This window comes from Micromesistius poutassou, assembly GCF_964030765.1.
Source record: "Micromesistius poutassou genome assembly, chromosome: 5".
Taxonomy (NCBI): domain Eukaryota; kingdom Metazoa; phylum Chordata; class Actinopteri; order Gadiformes; family Gadidae; genus Micromesistius; species Micromesistius poutassou.
Window position 1 is genome coordinate 4,487,749 of NC_140275.1, and position 27,809 is coordinate 4,515,557.

The 27,809-nt window shown below is 41.9% G+C and overlaps 2 protein-coding genes across 4 annotated transcripts; both read right to left on the reverse strand.

Moving 5' to 3' along the window:
• On the reverse strand, nt 1-27,700 carry mlxip (MLX interacting protein). Of its 3 annotated transcripts, none has more exons than XM_084468612.1 (17): nt 27,189-27,700; nt 24,303-24,409; nt 22,497-22,582; nt 21,957-22,046; nt 21,821-21,862; nt 20,403-20,574; nt 19,076-19,165; nt 18,004-18,092; nt 13,590-14,103; nt 11,965-12,071; nt 10,967-11,069; nt 10,801-10,874; nt 10,318-10,425; nt 9,331-9,458; nt 8,025-8,145; nt 3,480-3,609; nt 1-2,800 (listed from the first exon to the last, which is right to left on the reverse strand). In XM_084468612.1, the coding sequence occupies exons 1-17, from the start codon at nt 27,491-27,493 to the stop codon at nt 2,679-2,681; spliced, it is 2,388 nt and encodes a 795-aa protein (XP_084324738.1). In that variant the 5' UTR covers nt 27,494-27,700; the 3' UTR covers nt 1-2,678. The 3 variants fall into 3 exon arrangements, with proteins under 3 accessions (XP_084324738.1, XP_084324737.1, XP_084324739.1); XM_084468611.1 differs by having other exon boundaries at nt 20,403-20,643; XM_084468613.1 differs by lacking the exon at nt 21,957-22,046 and having other exon boundaries at nt 20,403-20,643.
• Nucleotides 16,033-16,870, reverse strand: LOC311343545 (uncharacterized protein; the record flags this gene model as incomplete). Its single annotated transcript, XM_084468419.1, is given in 3 exon segments — nt 16,033-16,254; nt 16,256-16,276; nt 16,278-16,870. Coding segments are annotated over 3 exon segments (669 nt in total). The 5' UTR covers nt 16,704-16,870.
• Nucleotides 27,701-27,809: the final 109 nt, after the last annotated feature.

Genomic DNA, 27,809 nt, shown 5'->3' on the forward strand with positions numbered 1-27,809 from the left:
TCATCCATCTATCTAACCCTAACCTCAATAACCGATTTACTCTTTCAGGAAGGAAAATTGAGGTTTTAGTTAATGGGCTGTATGTTCTCCTCCAAAGGGAAGTCATTCGGTCTCATGTGGCCCTGGGAACAGCACAGAGTCCTACCGAATGAACGCCCCGCGAGCGCACCAGACCCTCCAGCCCCACCACTTCTCACACTTCCAGTGCTACCTGAACAGCACAAGCCACCTGGTCCCTGAGCTCACTAAGGAGGTGATGGATATTGCACAGATCATTCAAGACGTACACAATCCGGCCCGGCCGATGGAGGGCTGCCTTGTCCCAGCGTTTCAGAGTAACCACGATAAATTTCAGTATCTCCACTGCCTATTGGAGCTTTTTGTACAATGGTTAAAGAAGTCATTATAAAACGGGTGGCTTAAATCAAGCGATCTGATTGGTTCCTAACTGGTGTATAATGAGCATATACATAATGAGCACAATCCACAGCCTGTCGTGATCTATTGCTTAATTATTTTCATGAATGTGTTTGGTCAACACAATTATTCAATTATACAGTATTATTATTTTCTTACTTTTACTATACATGTGTTTACTTACACGTGTGTAAATACAATTTTTCAAAGTGAAGTAAAATGTCAAAGCAATGAATCCTGACATCTTGTGATTGGTCTTGGAACTTATTAGACAAACAGAAAAACAAGTCATGCCATCCAGAAACACGTCTTTACCATCTCCAACACAGAAACATTAGGCACAATGCCTTCAAAAGAAGTATGCATATTGATGTACTGTGGAATATCCAATGTTCATTAAAAAAAACAGGAAACATTTTATAGTCAAGTATAGTAACTTGTTAAAAATGACACTGTTCAAAAATCAATAAAAAAATAATAAGCGTATACAAGCCAACACAGAGGCCAAACTTTCGTGTAGATTCCCAAGGGACCGTATGTTACGGTCAACCAGGTAATGATTTATTGAGAATATTCTCCAAGCTAAAACATAAAACTGATGAAATACTGCAAAAGTTATTAATCCTGTCTGCACTTTTTTGGTTGTCCGGAGTAGAAATATAACCCCAACTGATGACGAAAAATTAATATCGGTACCTGAATTCTGCAAAAAGGATAATCTCTGCACAAATACTACAGAAGAACTGACTCACTAAAAAGCCCATTATAATATTGTAGAAAATGGCCACTTTGAAATGCTGACGCCATCATCCTTTAGACAGAACAATAATCCCACCAACAGCCCCATGCTGCCATGCTTTTTGCTCCACTGTTGGTCACTCATAATACAATTTTTGCAGTCAAGAAATAAATACATAAAACACAACAAGGCACTCGACTGCCTGAGTTTGTACATACATTTGTTTTCAGTTTGTTGTGAATAACAACCTATCTTCTGAAAGTATTTTCAAAAAAACATCAGCCTAAGGAGCAGCCTTTTTATCTCGTGTACATGGCAAATCAAAACACAGCTTGTCAAGGTATTTTCAGCTGTGAAAATGTGCTTTGTCAAACGTTAAAGTATGAAAAAAGGTCAAAGTAACAGGACTGCATTCTTTGATATGGCTTTCAAACTGCTCTCAGTGTAACATGAACAGATTGACAACATGCTGTCAGGATCAGTAGAAAAGGCGGAGTCTTAATCGGCCCTCATGGCAGGAGTAGTGTGATGATTGACCACAGAATCAAGTAAAGATGCAATATCAAAACCTTACAGCCAATAGATTTCCATTGAAAGATTCCTGATTTGTTTTGTTCATTTGGTTTCCAGCCAAAACATAATAAAGTCCACCAGCCCAGCCCTGAGAAAAACAATAAAGCTGGAGTGACCTCTCATGTAACACAGGAATACATGTGTGTACATCCATATTGCTACTGCAGTATATGGATAAAGGCTACTTATTATGTGGTAAACTGTATGGAAAAGTAGTAATAAGTAAAAGTTTTTTAAGAAACGTATTGCATGCCAATATGTCATACAAAAGTGGAGCAGACCATTGGAAGTAGAAAACATGAGTACTTCAGCATTAATGGAAAAGCCCCAGCAGCTGGTTGGTATAAGCTGAATAAACCCTGAGAAACAAGAGCAAACCATGACCCCAGAACATCCACTAGCATGACCCTAGTCATAACTTATCCTATTCTAAAACGGGTCATTCGTCTCATCACTTTAGGTACACACAGAAATCTCAGAAAAGCATTCAATCCATTTTCCCTTTAAACTTAAATTACATAAAAAGACACTAATTCCATTGAAAAAAAAGAAATGGGCGGTTTTTTATCGTTGTTCTTGAAGTAAAACACACTTATACCAGTGTCCATGTAAAGTTTTTGGTGTTATTACAAAAATACACTTAAGAAACAGTATTTTCTTTTTGTGACAATATTTGAACCAATTGTGACAGACACCAGAACAGCTATGAGGATCAATATAACAATGACAACTCTTCACAGACCTGGTGGAAGAAGACCCACCCGACGAGCTGCACTGACTGGATTCAGTGTTGATCCACACTCCGTCTAGCATTGGACTGTAGACGGCAATGAGGGCCTTTGACAACACTTGGAGTAGTTGGCATCCTGGCCTCCCCACAAGGCCCATGGAGCGGCCGACAGCCTGGCTATGAGTCCCCACAAGGCCCATGGAGCGGCCGACAGCCTGGCTATGAGTCCCCACAAGGCCTCTGGGCACTTCCGATGGCCTGGAAGGCTTCTTTGGGCAGCAGTGACGGCTCAGTGAGGATGGAAGTCCTTGTCCCTAGTTGTCGAAGGGTGGTGCAAACCACTGGAAAACAAGGAACATGTTGAGCCATGAGCCGAGTGTAAAGACATGTTATAGCTGTGATACTGCACACACACCAATGGATTCCAATTGTATTCAATGACAATTTGACTAACTCATTTTTGCAGGCAATACTCTAGACAAAGCTGTAAAAAGGTAAAAATGTGTTTACGATATACAATTATAATTGAATAAATGGAAGTGCCGAGATGGCTCTTGGCACTTCTCCAATACACCCAAAGTGGCCCATTGTGTTTCCAAAGCAAACATTTCATCACTCTTCAATGAACAACTTCTTTTGTAATACATTTTTTGTAAAAAAAGAATGTGAGTGCCTCCATTCTAGGAACTCCCTCCGTTAGCTGTGAACCTCTAGTGAGATAGGGATCTCTGACGTCAGGCTGCACCACGGCGTCCTATCTGAGGCAGCAGTGCTTAGATGTGGGCTTTACAAAATAAAAGCCCCAGTGAGCATCATGTCCTGTTAAATGTTGCCGGTAATCCGAGAGAAAATTTGTCATGCAAGCACATTGTCATGCAGGCACATGTGTGCGCGCAAACACACACGTAGACAAACACATTTACAGCAGAAGAGAAGATGAGGGGAAATGTGTGTTCTCTGTCTGGTATCACATCTCTCCACTCAGTGGCCTGAGCCCGGGGGTTAGAGGAGGATACTCACTGGCTCTGAGCACTGGGAGGGAGCAGTGGTGGTCCAGCCACTCTAAGGTGGTCTGATACAGCTCCGCCTCGCAGGCTGTGGACACAGTGTTGTTGAAGGACTCGAACAGAGGCTTGATGATGATGCTGAACTGGAACACATTAGATAAGGAACATGTCTACACACGCCACACACACACACACACACACACACACACACACACACACACACACACACACACACACACACACACACACACACACACACACACACACACACACACACACACACACACACACACACACACACACACACACACACACACACACAGATACACACACACTAAAGTTGACTAACATTGGCCTTGTGCCCAAGCAAAAAGAACAAGAAGAAATACAAGGGCCCATTCCACAAATACAAAAAGATGTTTGTTGTTTTGCTTCTTATCCAGGTCACTGAGTCATCTGACCTACCAGTGCCGGGACACCCGTTGGGGGATGTTACACTCATACCACAGACACCAACACTGATTTTACATGAGTGGGTTTCATCTATAAGTTATGCCGCTTTTCCACCGCCAGTACCAGCTCGACTCGACACGGCTTTTTTGCATTTCCATTGGCAAAAAAAGTACCTGGTACCGGGTACTTTTTTTTAGTACTACCTCCGTCGAGGTTCCAAGCGAGCGGAGTAGGTACTTTTGTGTGACAGGCTGCTGGTAACTGATTGGTGGAAAAGCGCCAATAGTTTTTTCTATCGAGATCTATTGTTTTTGCCTTGTTTTTAATGTTAGTTTTTAATGTTTTTAATGATTTGTAAATAGCACTCCTACAGTCAACACTTCTAATACAGCAGACCATAAGTCCTGGGTAGGAGAAGTTTATCATTAAGGGTCCTAAGAAAAATGTACGAGCCCTATTGTATTCCTTAGTATGATTATAATTTTTTTCCTGACACATTCGACCATATCTCAAAAACTACGTCAAAAGATGTATAAATTCAACTGAACAGGTGCAATATACGTGAAACTTGTTATACATGCACCATTCATCATGATGAATGACTCTCCGAGTATGACCCATATGGTCAGATTTGACAGACGGAAAAAATCTGTCAGAAAAGACTGAGGTCATATGCGAAAACGGCTTTCACATATGACCTCCGTCTTTTCTCCGCATTTGTGAATCAGGAGGTTCGACCGTGAGGGTCATTCACACTTATTCACACTTGATGCCCGATATGCGGACATCGGTGTTGCTCAGTCATCAGTAGAATCTCCGGCTGGTTTAGGGGGGCGGGCTTGCAAGGGGCGGGATATGACGTAGGGTCTCAGTTTGTTTTGGTTTGACCACAGACAGCGCGGAGGCAGAACTCATCGCGATCATCTTAAATGTTGCTGCAGCGATGCATACATTCCGTTGCATCCACAACATCCGCATCGATCGATGAAAGATTGGAGCATGAATTAGAGACAAATAGAAGAAACGACGAACAAGAAAGGCGTTGCGAATGACTGGTTGGTTTCACATCTAACAAACACTGGGGCAAATGTAGTTGATTTCTGTGCTTAACTGAGAAAACAGGGAGTGGAAGGACGGGACCCAATAATGTTCAGCTAACTGTTGTCAATAATAATTGTTACGAGAGTAGCGTATGTGTGTGCGTGGGAAAGTCTGTGTGTGTGTGTGTGTGTGTGTGTGTGTGTGTGTGTGTGTGTGTGTGTGTGTGTGTGTGTGTGTGTGTGTGTCAGTTTAGGTGAAGTAATGAACAAGTCTGGTTGTGTCTGTGCAAACGTGTACTGTAACGTTAAGAATCGGTGGCCGCTTCATTCCGACCATATTCAAACCTATAAGCAGACCCACTGCCGTTACCCCCGAGAGAACATCAGACCTGGAGGGAACGTCTTCCCTGTGCTCCTCGACTACGGTCTGGGAGCCGACAGCAGGAAAGACGTAACATAATAATAAAAAAACATTTTGTATATACGCGTGCAGCTGTGAACTCATGTATTGTAATTTATTGTATGATGTTGTACTTGAGGGTTACGATAAGACCTATCATTTAGCATTCACCACGAATGACTCTGAAAAGCAGTGTCACATTAAAATCTGTTTGAAACCAGTGAACAAAAGACAACAGGCTGATTATCGATTAGGGTGCGGGTGCCACTCAATGACATGCAAACATAGACCGAAGCGTCAACACGCCCACTCAACTGGTGTGAAATGCTGATATCCTACTGCTCATTCACATATAAGGTAATTAGCATTTCCGCTGGCTAAAATACTACCTGAGGGGTAGTCTTTTTTCAGGAGGTCCAATATCAGGATATGTCATTCACATATAAGGCCCGTTGGTAGAATAGCAGGAGAATAGACGGTTGTACGTCCATATGTGAAAGCAGCTTAGACTTAATGCAACCACTACAACTCGACCAAACACCCACACATAAACTGCTTTGGTGCCGAAAGTGGTAAAAGCTGCAAACTCAGCACACATGTACCAGGTGACTATATGGTGTGAAATTCATAGCAAGAAGGCTAAAGATGGCAGAGATATACATTTTAAAGTGAAATACATGCTTATCTCTGATGTTTACTATCAGAGATAGTAAACTACTAAGGGTACATTCCATAGTATACCCATGCCAAATTTCAAGTCGATATCTGAAAATAAGAACTGAATGCAATTCTTTGAAGTTGCCTTTCTGAACCGCGGCCTCTCCAGCGCAGGCTGGGCCTTCAAGCGCTACACATTTTGACAGTGGGTTTTGACACAGTATGCTTTAGAAACATGGTTGGTGATTGTACTCAATAAGTCGATTGACGAACCCAGAGCTTGCGTGTACCGCCCTACACCCGTCAACAACACGCAAGCTCTGGGTTCGCCAATCAACTTAAAAACAAAATGGTGTAGACGGGTAAACTACTGATGGTATTGTGTGTATAAATCTGTACACTTATCAATTCCTTGTTTTATATGTTAAGACCCTCATTATACTATTATACTACCAAAGAAGTGTTGGGCTACTTGTACTAGCCTTGTAAGTGGTTTAAAATAGCGATTTATTTTTTACCATGAGACATGCCCTTATCATTCCAACGTATAGCATTCGGGTAGGCCTCTTCTCAAGGCTGATTTATCATAGTGAATGTCTCCCTCTTTCATATTGACCTATTCTGCCTTGTGTATATGGTAGTTTGATGCCAGTTTTATATACAACAATACAATAACCTACAAATAGATTATTGGATTCAGATCACAAGCAGAAGATAATGCCTCCCCTGGTACATAAAGCTCTATTATATCCACTGTTACATATGTACGCCAAGCTCTATAATACCAGGGATGCTAATGCATGTAGGGTAAGAAAAAGAGTAGTAATATCCTAAGAAAAGGCGGATTATGAAGTAAAGGGCCCCAGTTCCAGTCCTCACAGCGTTTTATAGTATTCTATCGTAACTATGAAATGTGTTTTAAGCAAAAGGTTTATCCTCAAACATAAGCTATAGCTTTAAACCACACAAATAATTACATGCATTTCTTAAAGAAAACCTGTACTCATTTAGAGCTTATTTAATGTAATTCTGCATGATTTAAACACTAGAATGCCATAATGCCCTAAGGAAAGCACTCACGGGCCAAGGCCAGAGCACAACATCCAATGATTACCAAAATTGCATCATAAGGCCACTAGATGGCGTTAAAGGTACACTGTGTAATTTTTTCTCCCATCTAGTGGTTAAATTTTATTTTGCATTCAAACTAGCCTCGTTTGCAACCTATTGGAACTACGGCAGGCAGCATGTGTCAAGATTCAAGAAGCTATGACAACTGCATTGAATCATTAGTGTGAGCATGTATGAGTAATTACTCCTCGAGCAAGATGAATTATGTTCTCATGTTTATATCGTTTTTTTTATTGGTAACATTACTGTCGCAGTATAGCGACACTTGACGAAAACAATTTTTTTTTTGTAGGCTAGAGTTTATTGCTCTACTACAACGCATGAACTATGTGCTAATTAGTAATGAAACATTTTTTTATCTGTTTATTTTTCGATGTCTGTGCATTGTCAGAGATCATCATCAGGCGATTCAATGCCGGTAGGGAGAGGAAGAGGGAGAGGACAGAGAGGCAGTGGATCGGTGGGAGCTAGGCGAGGAGGACGACGACGAGGAAGAGGAGGAGAACGAGAGTCACAACCGACAAAGACGCCCGGCAGCTACAAGAGAAGATCTTGATAGGATTACGTAGTGCTTTTTGTCCCTCTCGGCAGTTCATAGTTTTTTATAGACAAGAAGGACATTGAAGCCTCTGTAGAGCTCGCCTGTCCTATGTAAATACAGATAAGTGATTCTTCGCTCAGGATGATAAGTGAGATTGAATTGCAAATTGCATTTCCATTTGAATTTTACTACTATGCTTCCATAGATTTAGGTGATGAAACACAACTTGGCTGAAAAAAAGATGAAGACATACGGGTTAAGATAAGGGTAAGACATAAGGGTTAAGATAAGGATTAACTTTGTGGGTCCTCTCGGGATGAGATGGTTAAAGGATACGATCCAGAACTTCCAGTCCTGCAGTGTGCGGCTCTTCACGTAGGCTTCAAACTCCTGCACGTGGTTGAATCGACTCCTCGTCATGGAGACGCCCGTACCAGGAAGCTGCTCCTGACAGCGACTGACCAATGAGACACAAGAGCATTTGGAAATGTTGACTGGGGTGTACGGTATAAACGGTATAGAAAGTACACCGGTGTGAATTTGCGCTACTGTATGGATTTTGACGATACCGTGACACTATAATTCGAATATAAAAAAAAATTATAATATTCAAACGAATATTAGGCAGCCCTTAATATTCAAACCTTTTATGGGCATTATTTTTTGTAAACGGGACGTAGACAAACTCATTTCACAGATTCCTGTGAGATCAGGTTGCTTTAATTACATCTGTTGCATATTTAAGGTGAAAACTAAATGTCAAGGGAAAGAGGCTGAAAAAAGTATTTTGATCGCTTATTGGTCTCTCATTGGTTCACTCGTTGCTTATAATGGTTTATTCGTTTCCCAGTATCATTTCCTTAATTTAGACAGACATTTAGAAGACAGTTTTGTTCATTTTTGAATTGTAAAATAAATAAATAAATTTTTGAAGTTGCAAGTTTTTGAAATGATTGGAAGCGAGTCGAGCTGACCTTGCCTGCTGTACCCACGGCCCAAAATGAAGAACAGCCGAGACAATATCCTTAATTCAAACATGCCGTTTCTTTTGGCCTCAATTGGCTACGGATGCGAACTTGCAATGAACATGCGCAATGGGGATTTCTAAAGGTTACTGTACAGTAGGGCTGCAACTAACGACTATTTTAATAGTCGACTAGTCACCGACTATTGAAACGATTAGTCGACTAATCGGATAAGTAACAGAGTTGTAATGACGGAAAAATTAATTAGTTAGATGAAAAAAAAAAAGTAAATATTAAGCATTTTTTTCTATTGCAGTTTTGCTCAATAAATGTTCTTAAATACTTCTGTACTATGTAAAATATTTCCTAGTAATACAAAGTACAGTAATAGCTGCCTAACCAGTATTTTACCCCTTCAGAAGCATTTATATTGAAATAAGAAGATAAAATTAACATATCGTGACATAATACCGTTCCCGTCTATGCCTCAAATCATACCGTGATATAAATTTTAGTCCATACCGTACAGCCCTAATGTTGACTCACTTCAGTGATTATTAATACAGGTCACTCCATTGGAGGTTATGCATTGTACTCTGGCATGCTGTTTCACATCCTGAAGAACATTTGGGCAGCGATCAGTGAACCCCAGTGTGACCCCAGTGTGATGAGGTCACCTGATAGAGCCGTTCAGCTCCTCCACCTCCTCTCTCAGCCGGCGCGCCTCCTCCTGCAGCTGCTGCCGGTCCTGCTGCAGCTTGCCCAGGTGCTCCACCGTCTTCTGCAGCGTGGTGGCGTTGGTGATCTGAAAGGTCAGGTAGAAATACGAGGGCAAAAGGAAATGCCGGTAAGCCACCTTTGTTGGACAGCTGCTCAGAATCAGATGCAGAATCATTAAAGTCACTACCAACACAGAGACCCAGGGCTTTAACCCAGTATATTAAAGTCACTACCAACCCAGAGACCCAGGGCTTTAACCCAGTATATTAAAGTCACTACCAACAACTATATACCAGACTCATGTTGAATTTGGGAACGTTGAAAATATTTAAGTTGAAATGAATACATATCATTCTGAATCTGAATTTAGACTATTGAATATTTTAACTTTGAATATTTAGTTAAATTCAGAAGAAAAAAAATCGGATATGTTATTTCAATGCATAAATATTCAGAGCTAAAAATTCAATGGCTTTAAAAACATACGTTATTTCAATGCATAAATATTCAGTGATTAAAATTTAATGGCTTTTTAATTTCAAAATCCGATGAGACAGATTTACTTCCATAGTGATGTAGCATCTTATCCTAGCTATCTTTGTTGTATATGGGGAATCGGTTAACCTAGCGATTGTTCGTGCTTTGCACTTGGTGCTTTCCTTATTGTACCGACAGCGATATATTGTTTCACTTTCTTATGAGAAATGTACTTATTGTAAGTCGCTTTGGATAAAAGCGTCTGCTAAATGTCCTAAATGTAAATGTAACACAGAGACCCACAGCATAGTTTTAACCCAGAATATTAGAAGGATGTTTTAGGCTTTACAGTACTAAGTGCAAAATACCAAAACAAAATGACAAAGAAATGACGACCAACCAGCAGTGGAACTAACAGCCCTAACCAAGTGGTTTTATGTATGGATGATTGAAGGTTAGTGTCTTACGTTGGACTGAGCCTTGAGGGTGGGCACCAGGCTGCACAGGGTTTTAAAGCCGATGTTGATGTTGAAGCGTCTCTTCTGCTCGGCAGAGATGTGGGGCACTCTGCGGCTCTTTGACAGACAGACCACAAACACAGAGGCTTACAACCAGCATAAACCACAGCTATCTGGAGACAGACCTTCTGATTCCTATATATTTCTCTACTTTATTTGAATAAAAAACAAAGAATCTTCTAGGTATACGTTATAAACTATACATTTTTTTTATATCATGAAATCACCAGAAATCACTAGAGTTAAAGCCCAGCTAAGAAGCCCATGCATGCAGGCTACAACAGCAGATTTAGCTTGCCCAGGCTGTAATCAAATATGTTTTATTTGCATCAAGCATCAAGTCGTTTAATTTTTTTAAGAACAGGACAGAATGATGGATTTTATCGTATAGATGACAGCAAACTCACGGATGACCCAAGACTAGAGATTCACCTGGTTTGGATCGTTCTTTGACAGTTCTGAACTGCCAAGGGGCGAGTGAGAACCATCTGGACCACATGGTGAGCCTACAAACACACACACACACACACGTTGATCTGGTAAAAAATGTACAGGTGACAGGATCAATGGATGAGCTTGGAGAAGCTGCTGGTCTTACTGGATGTGTTTTGCCCCTTGCAGCTGGAGGAGTAGGACTCTTCTTTAGGGACGATGGGCTGGGGACTCTTGTGCGTCTGTGGCACCATGTGAAACCCAGGGGCCTGAGAGACACATCATTAACAAAGCTATAGAAAGGACAGCATGTACAAATGCAGGCTTAATTCATCCTGATCACAAATGGATTCAATAGAGAAAACATGCGGCGCATGCATGTTGCAGATCGAGTAGGGCTGCGACTCGGGTAGTGACACCCATGATATGGATACCTTGCCCATGGTTGATACTCTAAAAATGGCATTCACATTTAATAGTACATGCAAATTGCATTTTGTTGGCTGTGTACTTAAAAAAAATTGCTGCAATGAATAGATAGCCTTCTCTGGCTGGTATAATGATGAGATATGGTGTATTGGGGTTTCAATGAATAGATAGCCTTCTCTGGTATAATGATGGGATATGGTGTATTGGGGGTTTTATCTTGGATGATATCGGGAGATGAGATTGTCAATAACAAGCCTCAAATATCTGGAATGTGTTGTTCATGAACACTGGTACGTAGCTGCCCAGTGGGCAGCTACAAGAGCCTAGTTCTGCCCTACAGCAATATGATCCCGTATGCACGACGCAGATCGGACAATGACAGAAGTCGGACGGATGTAAAGCAGGAAGTGATTCTGATATAAAACAGGAAATGTCATAATGCAGGAGGTGATTGTGTTTTAAAACAGGAAGTGATTGTGTTATAAAGCAGGAAGCAATTCTGATGTAAAGCATTAAGTGATCAATCAGGAAGTGATGAGGAAGGAAGTAATTCTGACAAAGCATGACATGTTTGTTATGAAGCAGGAATTGATTCTGATACATAAGTAAAGTCAATTATTAGTTATAGTATGAAGCAGAAAGTGAATCTGATGTCAAGTATAGACGGCAGTAAGTGAAATAAAACAGGAAGTGATTCTGATGCAAAGTGCTTAGCGGCTGTGTAATAAAGCATACCGCTCCCAGACTGGAAGATGTAATGACCATTCCTGCACTGGGAATGACTTCGGCCTTCAATGGTGCAGGTGTTACAATCAGAGCGTTTGGTGCAGTAGAAAAGGGACCTAAAAAACAAAAGGAAGCGTTGGTAAACTTGATAAAAGCAGTGGAAACACCAGCATAAAGATCAGATAACTAAACTTAACTATAGTGATCAGCACAATAGATAACTATGCTTGCACCATACTAATAATATGTACTGGCTTTACTGTAAGGCACCTAAGCTCAATGCCTCTAGCAAATGGTAGATATATTACATGGCATATATTTTCCCCACTATCAGGGAAATAACTGAGCAAGGGGGTTACGGACCCCTTACGTCCTTGCGGACCCTCCTTGCATCCACCGCAAGGGCCTGACGTGCGCCTCACAAAAAATGTAACCTTCCGTCGAGGAGCTCGCTCTAGTGATGGAGAACGACGCTCGCTCCAGTGATGGAGAACGACGCTCGCTCTAGTGATGGAGAACGACGCTCGCTCTAGTGATGGAGAACGACGCTCGCTCTAGTGATGGAGAACGCCGCTCGCTCTAGTGATGGTGAACGACGCTCGCTCTAGTGATGGAGAACGACGCTCGCTCTAGTGATGGTGAACGACGCTCGCTCTAGTGATGGAGAACGACGCTCGCTCTAGTGATGGTGAACGACGCTCGCTCTAGTGATGGTGAACGACGCTCGCTCTAGTGATGGTGAACGACGCTCGCTCTAGTGATGGAGAACGACGCTCGCTCTAGTGATGGAGAACGACGCTCGCTCTAGTGATGGAGAACGACGCTCGCTCTAGTGATGGAGAACGACGCTCGCTCTAGTGATGGAGAACGACGCTCGCTCTAGTGATGGAGAACGACGCTCGCTCTAGTGATGGAGAACGACGCTCGCTCCAGTGATGGAGAACGACGCTCGCTCCAGTGATGGAGAACGACGCTCGCTCTAGTGATGGAGAACGACGCTCATGCACTGTTGACACAATGACACATTGTTTAACATCCTTGCATTTTTTACTCTTGGCTTTTGAACGTAATCTTGATACTATAGTAGTATACAGTAATCTTTTAGTTTGGGCAGTGGCAATGATTGGGGGGTTGGAGCTGGATGGGTAGGAGGTTCTACTGAAAAAGAATATAATTAAAACAGAAGAAATGAACGTTCACAGTTCATTTTCTGGGACTGAACAGAGTTCAAAATTCTAAATTGTGAAATATGAATGTGAACTAGCTCCTTTTTAACTGCACTGAACTCTGAGCTACGCCGGTACCCCGTGGTCATGACGTCGGACCTCAGAGTTTGACAGACTACACAGGCACACGCATATGTCACTCGCCAGCAGAGTGGAACTTTCCACATAAACATGGGATTTTAGCCCTTCTTTCTCCAGGGACTTAATTCAGTGTTAAAATGGCATAGATTACTATGTTGACGATCACATAAGTCAAATGATCGCATTTAAAACAAAAACAAAAGTGGTTTTGGGTTCACTGACTCTTTAAGCAAATAACATACATCAGCTTTTCTATTGTCAAATAAATAAAATACAAATGTCTATGAAGGCCATGTGAAACCAATCCTATAAAAGAAGACCATTGACCTGTGAGCACCAGGTGAGAGGAAGGTAGGTTGTTGGCCGGAACAATCCTCTGCATGTGGCGGCCTTTAGCTTTACTTCCCCCAGAGGTGAGGACGGGCCGGGGCAGGGCGAAGGTCTGCTGCTGGTTGGCTAGACAGGGAGCCAGTGGCGGGAGCTGGGACGCCTGGGGCGTTGGGGCCTCCTGCGCGGGTGCAGAGCTGTACTCCAACACTCGGTTGTAGGTGGAGGCCACATCACTGGGCACTGCGCAGGTGGAGGAGGAGGTGGTGGTGGTGGTGGTGTGTGTGATCACAGACAAAGACCCATGGTCATCTGGCAGGTGTGTGAGGGGTCCGTGGGCTACAGGCTGAGAAGCCGCGGCCCCCCGTTGGGTGAACAGAGGCATGTAGCCCTGTGCGTATGCACAGCCGTGGGCATCCGTCCCGGAGCTCTGACTGGCTGTGGAGTGAGGAGCCAGGGGCCCGGGTGCTGGGCCAGAGAGGCCCTCCGCAGAGAGCTGCATGGAGGACATTAACTAAGGGGTCGACCAGGAGAGAAACGGGAAAAGAAAAGGAATTAAAGAGAAGCCACATACTGGACATACAACTTAAGGAATGGCACCATCACTGGTGTAACAGATTAATGCAAGTGATGTCACCTACATCATAAGTGACATCGCTGGGAATCTTTTGCACCATTTTAGAACAGGTTCAACTAGGAAAAGGCATTTCCTGAAGAAACTGTGGTGTGACTCGAGGCTGTTGGAAGATTGACGCTGAACTGGATTGCTGTCTTTAAATTATTTAACATTTGAAGGATTGATGGAGATTAAACAGTTCAAAAGATTAAAGTCTGAATGGAGTAAGTTCAACCAGTGGCGATTTCTCTAAGACTGCAAGGGAAGCTTGGCTTCCCATATAATTTCTAAAATTAAATGGTCAAATATATACTGTTGTGTTAACATTTCATTGACAAAAAATGCGTTAGAACACGTCCATCTCGAAGACGAGTTCGTTCAGAATCACCCGCTTATCACAGGTCGACTGACTCGATTTCCTTCTCATACACTCCTGTAGCGTCACAGTGCATTTGCCTGTTGAAGCTCAGTCCATCCACGTCAATGGGGCTGCATAGAACAGCTTTTTTCAGTGCGTCGATAGTCGACGGTCATTGGATAATGCTGTGATTATGTCCCTCCTACGGACGCTCAGCGTCTCTGCGGGTGAATGGAGGAGTGTGCTGGCCTGGACGCTGGGCTTCTGCGTGATGATTGGAGGGTCTGCGAAAGACTGAGTTTCCGTTTGATTGACAGAAATTTTGAAAAGTCGCCGGAGCTCTCTTTAGTCCCCCCATCGCGGATTTTGCAAGCGAGTCGAAAGACAAACTGCAACCTATTTCTTAATATTTGCTTGGCGAAATTGCTAGACAATTTTCATCGTACATTTCATACACCTATACAGACAATTCCTTGTTTCATTTTAACAGAATTCCCACATTTCCTTGTTCGAGTTTAATATTGTTTTGGTAGTTGCCCATCACTTTGATTCAGTGAACCTGTGGTCTGAACTTCAAGTCCTATATTCAGATGAGGCCTTGCAGGCTGACAGGGGAAAGCTGTGTTCTTGGTGTTCCTTAAAGACATGGAGTTGGTCCTACACCCGTAACACAATGGGCCAAGGCCGTTTAAGCAGCCTGGCTCTGCTGGCCATTGAGAAGACACTGGTCAAGTCACTGGAAAAGACAGCTAGTTGATATGACAGGGTCACAGAGCATTTCCTTGAAAAGGAACAGAGCAGAATTTACATATAAATAAATTTACAATTTATATGATGTAGGGCGAAAATGAGCTTCCCCTCTTTGAAAGACCAGCAGCCGCCACTGAGTTCAACAATATAAAAATACAATAGAAGTAGAATGATGAGCAGAAGTAGAAGTAGTAGTATGATAGTCTATGATGCTATGATAAGTACTAGTATTACAATGATGATAACAAAGGTGAGTGAATCCGTTCACATCTAGGTTATTGAGTTATGGTTGAAGAATAATCAGACTATAGATAGATGGAATCTATATGCCCTATCATTGGTTCTACATGAAATATCAAAATATATTTAACATATTTAACAAAATCCAACATCTATGGCCCCATAGGACTTTTGAAATGCTGAAATACACTTACAAAAGCTGGAAGCTAAACTGTAATACTGTCAAAGCTGGAAGATTTAGTAGTAGTAGTAGTAGTAGTAGTAATAATAATAATACTACATTTTATTTGTAATGCACTTTACATTTCAGCAATCTCAAGGTGCTACAGAGTAGAATTTGCAATTTTTTTTGTATAAAGATAAACTAGTTTAAACAAGGGGAACCTATATAAAACAGGAATTAAAAAATATATTTTTTAAAAAGATACGTTTTAAGGTTTTGTTTAAAAACATCTGTAGACTGTGGGGCCCTCAGATGGTCAGGGAGGGTGTTCTACAGTCTCGGGGATACAGAGGAGAAAGCCCGGTCGCCCATGCTGTGGGTTTGGTTCTGGGGGTTTGGAGAGTGTGTGTTGTTGCAGAATGGAGGTTGCGTGAGGAGGTTTGGGGGGTGAGGAGTTCCTGTAGGTAAAGGGGGGCGTGACCATAGATGCACTGGTGGGTGAGTAGGGAGACCTTATATTCAATTCTGAAAGGGACTGGGAGCCAGCCAGTGGAGGGATTTCAGGGTGGGGGTGATGTGATCGTATTTGCGCACCCTCATCAGGATCCTGGTAGCGCTGTTCTGGATGTTTTGCAGTCTCTGAATGCTCTTGCCAGGGATCCCGATGAGGAGTGCATTGCAGTAGTCCAGCCTGGAGGAGATAAATGCGTGGACGAGCTTCTCTGCATCTGCCAGGGTGAGTGTTGGACGGAGTTTGGCGATGTTCTTGAGGTGGTAGAAAGATGTCTTACAGAGGTGATTGATGTGGGTATCAAATGAGAGGAGGGAATCCATTTTAACGCCTAGGTTGGTGACAGGTGTGGAGAGGGAGATGTTTTGGCCAGAGAAGGTCTTGCTGGTGATAGTGGAAGAGCGGAGCTGATGTGGTGTGCCAACCAGGATGGCTTCTGTTTTGGCACTGTTGAGTTGTAAGAAGTTTAGCTTCATCCACACCTCTATCTCCTCCAGGCAGGTGGTCAGTGTGTGTGTTGGCAGGGGAGCCAACTAAAATAAAATCCTATGTTTTAGGCCTTCTCCCCAAAACACTAAGTGAACGTTGCACTCTGCTGCAAACACCGATGGAGCTCTTTAGTGACCAAAGGGTACCACATAGAGCTCTGTCTCTCCAGCGGTGTGTGTGGACGTGTGGAGCTCTGTCTCTCCAGCGGTGTGTGTGGACGTGTGGAGCTCTGTCTGGGCAGCGGTGTGTGTGTGGACGTGTGGAGCTCTGTCTCTCCAGCGATGTGTGTGGACGTGTGGAGCTCTGTCTCTCCAGCGGTGTGTGTGGACGTGTGGAGCTCTGTCTCTCCAGCGGTGTGTGTGGACGTGTGGAGCTCTGTCTCTCCAGCGGTGTGTGTGGACGTGTGGAGCTCTGTCTCTCCAGCGGTGTGTGTGGACGTGTGGAGCGTATGAGAGAAAGTTAAGCTTTTCGGACACTTATAGCATATCACTACAGTGTGTGGGGCATTTCACATACAACTTCGCTCATTATAACAATCATAACAGTAGCACAACGACGGTAATAAAAAAGTACGACGAAGTTTTCCTGGGTCGTAACCATCTTTCCTAAAACTCTCAACCCAAACAGATATTTGTAAATCTCAAAGTTGTAATTGAGCTAAAAAAGTAGATCAAAAAGGGGTCCAAATTAGGGGAAAACTAGAGCTTAATAACATAAAATCAAAATGTAAAAATTCATCCTCTATTCAGCCATTAGAGGAATACGTGATGTTATAATAATATTTTTGTATATTATTATAACGTGGTAGCTGTTGATTCCAATTGATTCCAATACAAGCTGAACAATTTGTAATTAGAATATATTTTCTAGGTGAAAACTGTGGAAGTATTTAAGGGCCAAAAACAGTGGCGTTGTATTTTGGCTTTTCGTTGCCCTTTTAGTCTATGCTACAACTTGTATACCTACTAGATCAAATATTTCAGCCAAATGATGTACAACTTGTATACCTACTAGATCAAATATTTCAGCCTAATGATGTACAACTTGTATACCTACTAGATCAAATATTTCAGCCTAATGATGTACAACTTGCATTTAATTTCCTTTCCAAATGTTAAGAGTTTGTTACATGAGCATATTTGAAGCCTATGTCTATCTAGTTATTAAAACATATCTATATAGTTATTAAAACATATCTATAGTTATTTATAGCAGTTTTGTTATGAGAGGGGCAGATTTGAGGGCCGCTTTGTCTTGTATTAGGGGTGGTTAGCGCTGGGCCTTTACCTGTGAGCTGCTGCTGGGTGGAGGGGAGAGAGACGGTGCAGGGGGGAAGACAGTGGGGAGGAAGGGCTGCCGCAGGCTGTGGAAGAGGTCTGATGACAACATTCTCCATGTTAGTGTGCTGCTAAACATCACACCAACAGGCTTGTGTTTTACATGTGGAGAAGTCAGTAATAACAATCCTTGTTCACACTGCAAGCAAAACTGCTGAACTATGTGGTTTTTGCTCATATGCAAGTCATAACTGATTTAGAATAGCAAAAATCTAATGGATTTTTCGATTTTAATTGAGCCACTTTCGTGTGCGATCCTAAATCAGATACAGGTCAGATCATTTGAAGTGGACTTCGACGTCTTTGTAGAACGACTTTCGTCACAATTCTGCGCTGGCTGGGGTTCCTCTGTGTATCCAAATATGGTGGACTGCTTTGATGGAGGGACAGTGACATTTGTACTACATGGTAGTAATGTAGTTACAGTTACCCTTGACATCATGGCATTTTGGAGGAAACGTGTTTTAGTAAAGTCCGTCCTAATACCACCACCCCTGCCCACCCCGCATCCACACACACATCCAGACACAAGTTCTAGCCATTGCTTCACAAAAATACATCGTTATCTTCTGCTCATATTCGCTGGCTTCCAAAGCAAATTAACCAATTAAGGACACCCTAAACACTGACTTCAGTGGCCTCGTGGGTACTTTGGTACCACAGTGTGCTGTGTTCGTCTTTTTTTGTTATCTAGCACCTTTGAGTCAGTGCAGACTGTGACTAGTTCACACTGGAATTTGATATTGGCTACATTTAAAAAAGAATGAACAGAAACAAACCAAAGGGAATCTGAGGAATCCAAATCCAGCAGTAAGGCTTGCAGTGTGACTGTAGTCCACGTTATTACCTTGGTACTAGTACAACAAAACAGCTTGTGCTTTACACACGTTGATTAATGCTGTGTTTAATGTTAGGCTCTAACGAAGAAGAGGGAATGACCATGAGCATCTTGGACGTGCTAAGGGTAGAATTATGGTCCATGTGTACGGTCTCTACTGGGTGTAGTTTCCAATGTCTTTTACCTTGCAGTGGCTCAAAAGAATCCATGAAGTCCAGGTTTGGCTGTAAGGTTATGAGTCCAGGCTGAATCATGTCTGCGTTCACCGCATGAGCTGGACAAAGAAAATGGATGAGTCTCTGGTTTGGCACGCCACCCTCGCCCCAAGTCTATGTTCCCTACACCTGCAGTCTGACTTCTGGCCACTAGAGCAGTGTGCACTTGAAGACAGCAAGGGGGATAGGAAGACCATCATGTATCCTTTACCAGAAAATTATACTCAGAGCCTATAAATAAAAGTTTAAAATATCTCCCTCATATGATAGCAGTTTCTGGCCAAGATTACAATTCTATTGAAGTAAAAGTACAATATATCACATCTTGGCATGAAGCAGCAATCCGTTATAAAGCTGACAGCTAGGGTGGCCTAATGACTTCCTCTGGTCGTCCACTGAGAATGGGACCATTACCAACTAAAACACTCCTATGATATATTGCTCTGGAACATAAAGTAGAAGCCCAATAAAGTACAGTTAAAAAGTTCAATGTGTACGATTTGTCCTCTAATCTCCAAACTAATAGGAGGCAGCATATTACCAGAAAGTTGTGGTGACAGCCCAGGTTATTCTAACCGTACTGGAGCAACTTTCTTTCATCTTCCTTCATACTCCTTGATAATTGATTAGTTTTTTGTTTTTTTTTAATTTTTGACAGATCTCAACTAACAATCTTACACATTGCACCTTAAAGTACAGTAGTTCATATAGGACTTTGCAGCCCTGGTAATATTAAACATAGTCAATAGTCTGATCACTTACTGTAAAAATTGACTAATTGTAAGTCGCTTTGTATATGGATAATACTGAATGACAAAAATGTAATGTAAATTGATTTACAGAGAATTCATTCTATAACTTTCTTTTATTATCTAGTGTGTCTGAAAAATAAGTAATCTTTCAGTCAAACTAGATCATTTACATTTATGATTATAATAAGAAAAATGTGTATTCTTGTAGTTTAGCGTGAGCATCCATGTTTTTCCGACTTGGTAGCTCAAACGCAAGTAGGTCGGATATTTAGAGTTTCCGACTTCAGATTTACGAACCATAAACGAACGCAGCATAACACGTGTTTGTGATTTCATTTGTGTAGTAAATGAGCTAGTCGTGTGATGGTATCGGATCGCCGCTTGCGGATAGACTTGCGTACTCGCCGATACACAATATTGCATTTTAGGCAGTATCGGAGGCATATGCGATACTGGTATCGGTATCGAAACAACTGTACTCTGGTTGCATCTGTATTAAAAATGCTGAATTGATTAAATATATCCCTGAAACACAGCTGCTCACCAATGTGTCTCTCGTTGGGACAGGCTATGGGCTGGTGGGAGGCCAGCGTGGAGAACAGAGTGTCTGAGAACTCCGACATCAGGACGTCCATGTCGAACAGCTGCTCCATCTCCATGGGGATGGGGGAGTCGTGGACCTTGCGGGCCACGCGCCTCGCAGCACTGTCCTCGTCCTGACAAAAGGAGACACGGAGGGTGTCTGGAAACACTTCTCCGAACAGTGAGAACTGCTCCTCGGGCCCCTTCAAGCAGTGGAACACAGTGACCACACAAGCTTTGAGTCACGACGGCATGCAGTGTTACAGCAAAACATATCCAACATTACTAAAGCAGCACTACAGTCACATGCCCCTACACTAGTACAATAGAGCTGAAGCACCCATCATTCAAATACTGATGTTAAAAGGAGCTTTGATTCATGTTAATCAAAATCACACACAGACACAATGGGAGGCGATGCAAGCAGACCAGATACCGACAGTTGTAGTACCACCTTGCTAACACGCAACCTATATACGTCTTAAACTAAATATACCATGACAACCCATACCATAAATAAGCTAAATAAGCTAAATAGGTTATGATAGATATACTGTACTTGTATGCAAACATATGGCCAGTGTGACACAATACATGTGACAGTAATGCTGTGAATAATAGCTTGAACTAGAAAAAAATGAAAATGAGGTGAGTGCTGTAGTGCAAAGTGAGGGTGAAAATCTGTTTTATTAAAGCCACATAGTTTAAGACAAAGAAATGTGGAATGGCTCAAATAAAATGAAAGTATTTGAACAGAGTTTAAAAGTCTAAATGGAGTAAAGAATGTAAACATACACAATTTAAAAAATGTAAAATGGTTGGAAACAAATAAAGTGTAAGAGTTGGTGATAAAGTTTGAATACATTAGAGATAAAAATCGAATAGCTGAGCTGTTCTGATGGTTTGAAGTGAGTGTGTGCTACGGATAAAGCATAAGGACAATAGTTGAGCTGCATGCAGCACTCACCTAATAAGTCATTCTATTTTTATAATTACCAATTAGTAATTTAGTTGTTGATTATAAAAAGGAACAGAAGGAACATGTTAGTTAGATAGCGAAAGACTTCAACTAGAGGTAGTCTGATTAAGAGCTGAACTATACAGAGCAAATATTCAGTGTGTAACTCACTTGTCTGACATTGCCATGACGATACAGCATGCAATACAAATATTTAAGTGTACTAGTAAAGTGTCCCTAATTGTATGTGTACTTATTATAGCCAATCAAATTGGTAATTGGAAAGCCATAGCAACCTTTACAATGCAAGCACTAAATGTAAATGAACCATTTTTTCACATTTGGTCCAACCCGTGTATGATTTTTGATGGCTCTTTTGTCACTGTGCATTGCAATAGCAATATATAAAAGAACTAACATACCTGGAGCAGGCTGGATAGGTCATCGTCCTTGTGCTTCTGTAACTGAAAAAAAACATACAGATTACAAAAATATGTACTCTATTTCAAATCAAATCATGTTGGTCGGTTTTGCACATTTCAACTTTTAATACCCTACCCTCTTCTTAAAGTATGTTCTCCACTTGTGATACTCCCTTATCACGATTTCTATTCTTCTTTTCCAGTAATTGCCTTCTGTGGCAATAGCCTAAGAAACACAAATGAAATGGTTGGCAAACGAACGGAACCAAGGTGGTAAGAATAATCGGTGTGGTTGGCCCATGGTGTTGTTCCACCTTTCAGAACAGCTCCTGTATGCTGAATGTCAGGTTATTCTGCATGGTAGCAGGGCTGCTGTGGAATGCCATGGACATTTTGCACAGCAAATAAATGGCTGATTGGTTGCTTATTTAAAGTATTCCGAAATCGTTATGTGCATTCAGTCTGGAAAAGCCTTTGAAAGTAGCCTCTCAGGTAGCAGACTCTGCTGAGGCCACAGTGGTATTTATTTTTATCTATAGACGTTGCCCGGAGCCGAATTGCGTTTTAGAAATAACAATCATTTCAAAATATTTATGCACATTTTCATCATTAAAGTCATGGTTGACGTCAAAGAATGGTGGGAGACCTGCTTTATAGTGATGCTAAGCCGCCTCACCATTGCTGGACGATGGTCTTCAGAGTCAATGTTTCCATCCAGCGGAGTGACGAAATGACACACTGGGTTTTCCCTTTTCTCCACATCTTGAATCACAAATTAACTCAATATTTACAAACAAAATGCATTCTTACAATTGCATTACAGTAGAATATAGGACAGTTTTAGGAGGTAGCATAGAAATAATTAATCATAAATAGAAAATGCATTTCCTACAGAAAATACGGTGAGTGATGTAGTGCAAAGTGAGGTTGAAAATATGTTGTTTCAATAAAGCCTGATTCTTTAAGATGTAAAGAAATGTGGAATGGCTTAAATCAAGTGAAAAGATTTGAACAGAGTTCAAAAGTCTAAATGGAGTAAACAATGTAAACATGCGCACCATTTAAAAAAATGGTTGGAAGCAAATAAAGTAAGAGTTAAACAAATAGCTGTGATAAAGTTTGAACTCATTTGAAAAAAGTATAAATCACATCGAAAATCTGTTTGAATATATTTTGAGATCAAAAGTGTGTTGATTTGTTAAATGTTTAAACAAAGGTAATCGGTTAAAAATTTACCAAGTTTCAAAGTCTGAGGTAGTTGAAGTTAGAATGGGAGGACGGCATTGACTTCCATTCTAAAAATAATATTTTAAAAGTTGATTCTTTTTAATATTTTAAGAATTAGAATGGTAGCGTGCGATTCCAAGCTTATATGAACATTATAAAAGTGTCTCTAGTGTCGCTTTTCCACCGACAGTATCAGCTCGACTCAACTCGACTTGGTTCCAGGCTTGTTGTGTTTCCATCTAAAAAAGTACCTCTTCGATGTGGGCGGGTCGTAGAAAAGAACCTCTCCACCATGGGCGGGTCGTCAGTAGGTTTTAATCACGGGAGACGCGATTCCCGGGAAATCTGAATCTGATCAAGACTATTTCCTGATTCCCGGGAAAGGTTATGATGGGAAATAAAATAAAATAAAAAGCGCAATGACTGCGCGTCTATTGTTGTCATACGGTAACGTTGTTGGAGGCGAAACTCGAGCCTTGGGAAAGGAACGACACTAAAACGAAACAGCAAAACGCTGATCCTCTGGAGCGCAACCACACACAACCACGCGCAGCCTAACTCTAGCCCTGGGAAAGGAGCGACACACACGACGAAACGCTGATCAGTTTTCCAGATCAGTGTTCGGGAGCGGGTTCGTGGACTCCAACCACGCCGATCACAACTTAACTTTGAGTGATTATTCCCATTTACAGCTGCTGGCCAATCAGTTGCCAGCAGCCTGTTTACGTCACACAAAAGTACCTACTCCGCTCGCTTGAAACCTCGACGGAGGTAGTACTAAAAGTACTTTTTTTGCCAATGGAAACGCAAAAAAGGTGAGTCGAGTCGAGCTGGTACTGTCGGTGGAAAAGCGGCATAGGTGAAACATTTTGGAAGTAGACGGTATTAGTAGGTTCCAAAATGTGTAGCGAATAAGAAAGAAAGAAAGAAAGAACTAGAAAATGCATTTCATGCAGAAAATGCGTGTGAACACTGACGGCTGAATGAAAAGCACAAAGCACTGCTGAAAATTTCAGAAATGTAAAATTAATTGAACTGAAGATTCTGCACCAAGATTCCCGCCGGAGCCCTGCCACCGGGGCGGTTTCACCTCATAAAGTGAAATTTTCATGCCATGAGACCTTTAAAAATGCCTTCAATCTACCCACTGAGGATGAAATTGCATGAACATGTTGGGTAACTGTGCTTATTTTGAGGTAAATTTTTAAGTAGAAATTTCAAAGCTATCCATCCAGAGATGAGGTGTAACACTTACATTGCATATACCAGGCTCTCCAGATTGCATTGTTTAAACGAATCTTGTCTCTCCATAGCAGTTTCAGACCTTTGAAGTTTTTCCACTTTGGCGACACCAACTTTCCACTGAAAAAGCACAAAAAAAAAAAAAAAAATCACAAAATAAAGAGAATCATGTGCAAATAATGAACCCCAAATAATGACCCCCCCAACGTTGTGTTCACCAATGTGCGCTACAAGGTCGATGTTTTGATGAGGCTCTCAGGTATCTCAGGATGTACAAGATGGTTGCCTTTTCGATTGACAATGACTAAATTGACAAACGAATAAATTATTTTTAACATAAACCAATAATAAAAATCTTTCTATATGTATACATCAGTAGCAGAGTATATACCAGCCAGCCATGCATGATTTTGTTTGTGTATATTTACATTTTTGAAAAGATGAAGAGGACAATTTAAAAATGCTACAGGTCACTGGACGGGCAGAGAGCCAACCGCCAGCCGCATCAGAGGCTAACAGGCATCAAGAGAGCCAACTGCCAGCCTCATCAGAGGCTAACAGGCATCAAGAGAGCCAACCGCCAGCCGCATCAGAGGCTAACAGGCATCAAGAGAGCCAACCGCCAGCCTCATCAGAGGCTAACAGGCATCAAGAGAGCCAACTGCCAGCCGCATCAGAGGCTAACAGGCATCAAGAGAGCCAACTGCCAGCCGCATCAGAGGCTAACAGGCATCAAGAGAGCCAACCGCCAGCCGCATCAGAGGCTAACAGGCATCAAGAGAGCCAACCGCCAGCCTCATCAGAGGCTAACAGGCATCAAGAGAGCCAACTGCCAGCCGCATCAGAGGCTAACAGGCATCAAGAGAGCCAACCGCCAGCCTCATCAGAGGCTAACAGGCATCAAGAGAGCCAACCGCCAACCGCATCAGAGGCTAACAGGCATCAAGAGAGCCAACCGCCAGCCGCATCAGAGGCTAACAGGCATCAAGGTTATTCAGGCCTTAAACCCAATACTTGGTTGTGTTTGTTTGTCAAATCTTTGGCAGGAATGATGACCATTGTGTGGGAGTGGGGTACCATGGGAACGAGCTCATAAAGCTTGTACAGGCAGTATTGTGGGAGGGCATGTGTTCTCACAGGTTAGAGTAAATATATTCTGTTAGGGAGGAATTCAATGGTGAAAGTTACTATGGAAATGTTATATTCCTCTGGGGTTGAAAATTCCACTTCCTACCAGCACAGCAGTTAAAATTATGCCAATAAAAAAAAAATTTGTTTACACTCGATTCTATTAGTTTGGAGATTGTTTTAAAAAAATTTTTTTTAAAAGGTCTCAAATGAGACAGTGCACCAATACTCAATACTAAATGTACAAGCAAAGCCCCTGAATGTGTAATACCTACATATTTTAGTATCTTACAGTCAAAAGTCGATTGCAAGACTAGGAAAGAATCAAACTCAAAGCAGTAAGTGGAAGGTCGGTACAGTACAAGTAAGTATGTATCGATCTTATCCCGTGATGGAAACTGCATTAAAGTTCATCATCAAAGAATAATAATGTTGTATCGTAAAGATCATTGAAATGGCCTTGACCCTTTTAAAATGCTTCATCGAATCCAGGTTTAATATTTGCTATTTTGAACAACATGATTTTGTGCAATATCGGCTGCGGCTGACGGATTTTTAATTTTATTTTTATCGGATTCAGATTCAGGTTCACTAAAGAAAAGTCAATAGTGCATAAAGGAGATGGTTATTATTTTCAAAAAAACATTGCTTCTTTGAACTATATTGTAAATATATCAAAACCTTGTGACAGTACTGTCGCCTTGTTGGCAGAAGATGAATGACCAGATGAATCAGTTGAAACTTCAAATTGCATAACTCGATCTGAAAAACAACCCCACTTAACTCGAAGTGATGATACTACTAGTGTGTAGTGAGGTGTTTACCTGTATGATGATACTACTGGTGTGTAGTGAGGTGGTGTTTACCTGTATGACGATACTACTAGTGTGTAGTGAGGTGGTGTTTGATGGTGTTTTGATTGCTGATGAAGCCAAAATGAATATCCGAATATCTGTCGAATATCCAACATCAAACTAACTTCACCAAGGTAGGCTTACAGCCCATGTCAATAGTTGTGAAATTATGTTCTTGTTGTTCTTTTAATTGTTTGTTACTCTGACCGTTCTGTTTAATATTGTGGAAAGGATGTCAGTGAATGATTCAGAGCATGATGCATTTTAAATGGCATCACTTGTAGCTGAAAATAAACATAGCCAAATTACAACCAATAGTTTCAGTCATTGATGTCAAAATAGGCCCAATGATAGGCCCAGATTTTTTTATTTAGTTTTACAAATCAAGAGTAGGCCTGATTTGACTAATTGGCTTTGCATCCTTTCCTTCTGCCCCCGTAGTCCAAGGCATGCTGCCCACCAGCTTTCAAAATACAATGCTGCCACTGATGGATTTGTATCAATTTTATTCACATAATTATACCTCTCTGCTATTTTGTAGTTCACCAAAACACCCTGAAACAACTTGATTCTCACATACTTATGCCACCATACGCCGCGGTCCTTCCTCCCTTACTTTAAAAACCACCAGCCGCCACTAGATGATACTACTAGTGTGTCGTGTTTACCTGTATGATGATACTACTAGTGTGTTTAGGTGGTTGACCTGTATGAGTACTACTAGTGGTTTACCGGTATGATGAGTACTACTAGTGGTTTACCTGTATGAGTACCACTAGTGGTTCACCTGTATGAGTACTACTAATGGTTGACCTATATGAGTACTACTAGTGGTTTACCTGTATGAGTACCACTAGTGGTTCACCTGTATGAGTACCACTAGTGGTTCACCTGTATGAGTACTACTAGTGGTTTACCTGTATGCCAGGGTCATGCACTCGAAGAGTTTGGTGAGCGAGGCGTCGATGGAGATGTGCGAGGTGCTGGTCTTCCCGAAGTGGTACGTGTGGCACGTCTGTGTGTTGACGGTGTCGAAGTCGTAGCCTTTCTTCGGCGGGTGCTCGATGTGCGGCGCGGACACCATGAAGTGTCCGCTGTGGATGATCTGGGCTTCCCGTCCGTCAGACTTTATATAAACCAGGTGAGGCTCCTCGGGGTCCGAGTCGGCGTCCTGCGGGCCCCCCGCCGCCGTGTGCCGGTACGTGTACCGCTCATCAGCCATGTCCTTACCGAACTAACAGCTAACGGGAGCTAACAGGCTAATTTACTAAATATGCCACTTCATGCAGTAAACGTCCTCATTGCGCTTTGTGTGTGGATTAAAGCATAGTTACGATTAATAGCTACACAGTTCAATGTATTTGCGCCATTAACACGGAAATAACTCTGGTTTCATAACTGAAAGTACACGTACAACACTTGTACATATCTTGTAAAGCCCTAATTGCCATTTGGAGCTCGAGACCAGAAGTACCAGCTGACTGAAGGAGGCTCCTCGAGCAGGAAGCTCCTGCTCGAGAGGGGCCTCTGATTGGTCA

What these genes read in the sequence shown, in the direction of transcription:
- mlxip (XM_084468611.1), bottom strand. Translation starts at nt 27,493, where the DNA reads ATGGCTGATGAGCGGTACACGTACCGGCACACGGCGGCGGGGGGCCCG. An exon ending in AAGACCATCGTCCAGCAATG is followed by an intron (nt 22,047 to 22,496) that starts GTGAGGCGGCTT and finishes TGTGTTTCTTAG; the next exon opens with GCTATTGCCACAGAAGGCAA. An exon ending in TTCTTTTGAGCCACTGCAAG is followed by an intron (nt 18,093 to 19,075) that starts GTAAAAGACATT and finishes TGTTGTCATCAG; the next exon opens with ACCTCTTCCACAGCCTGCGG.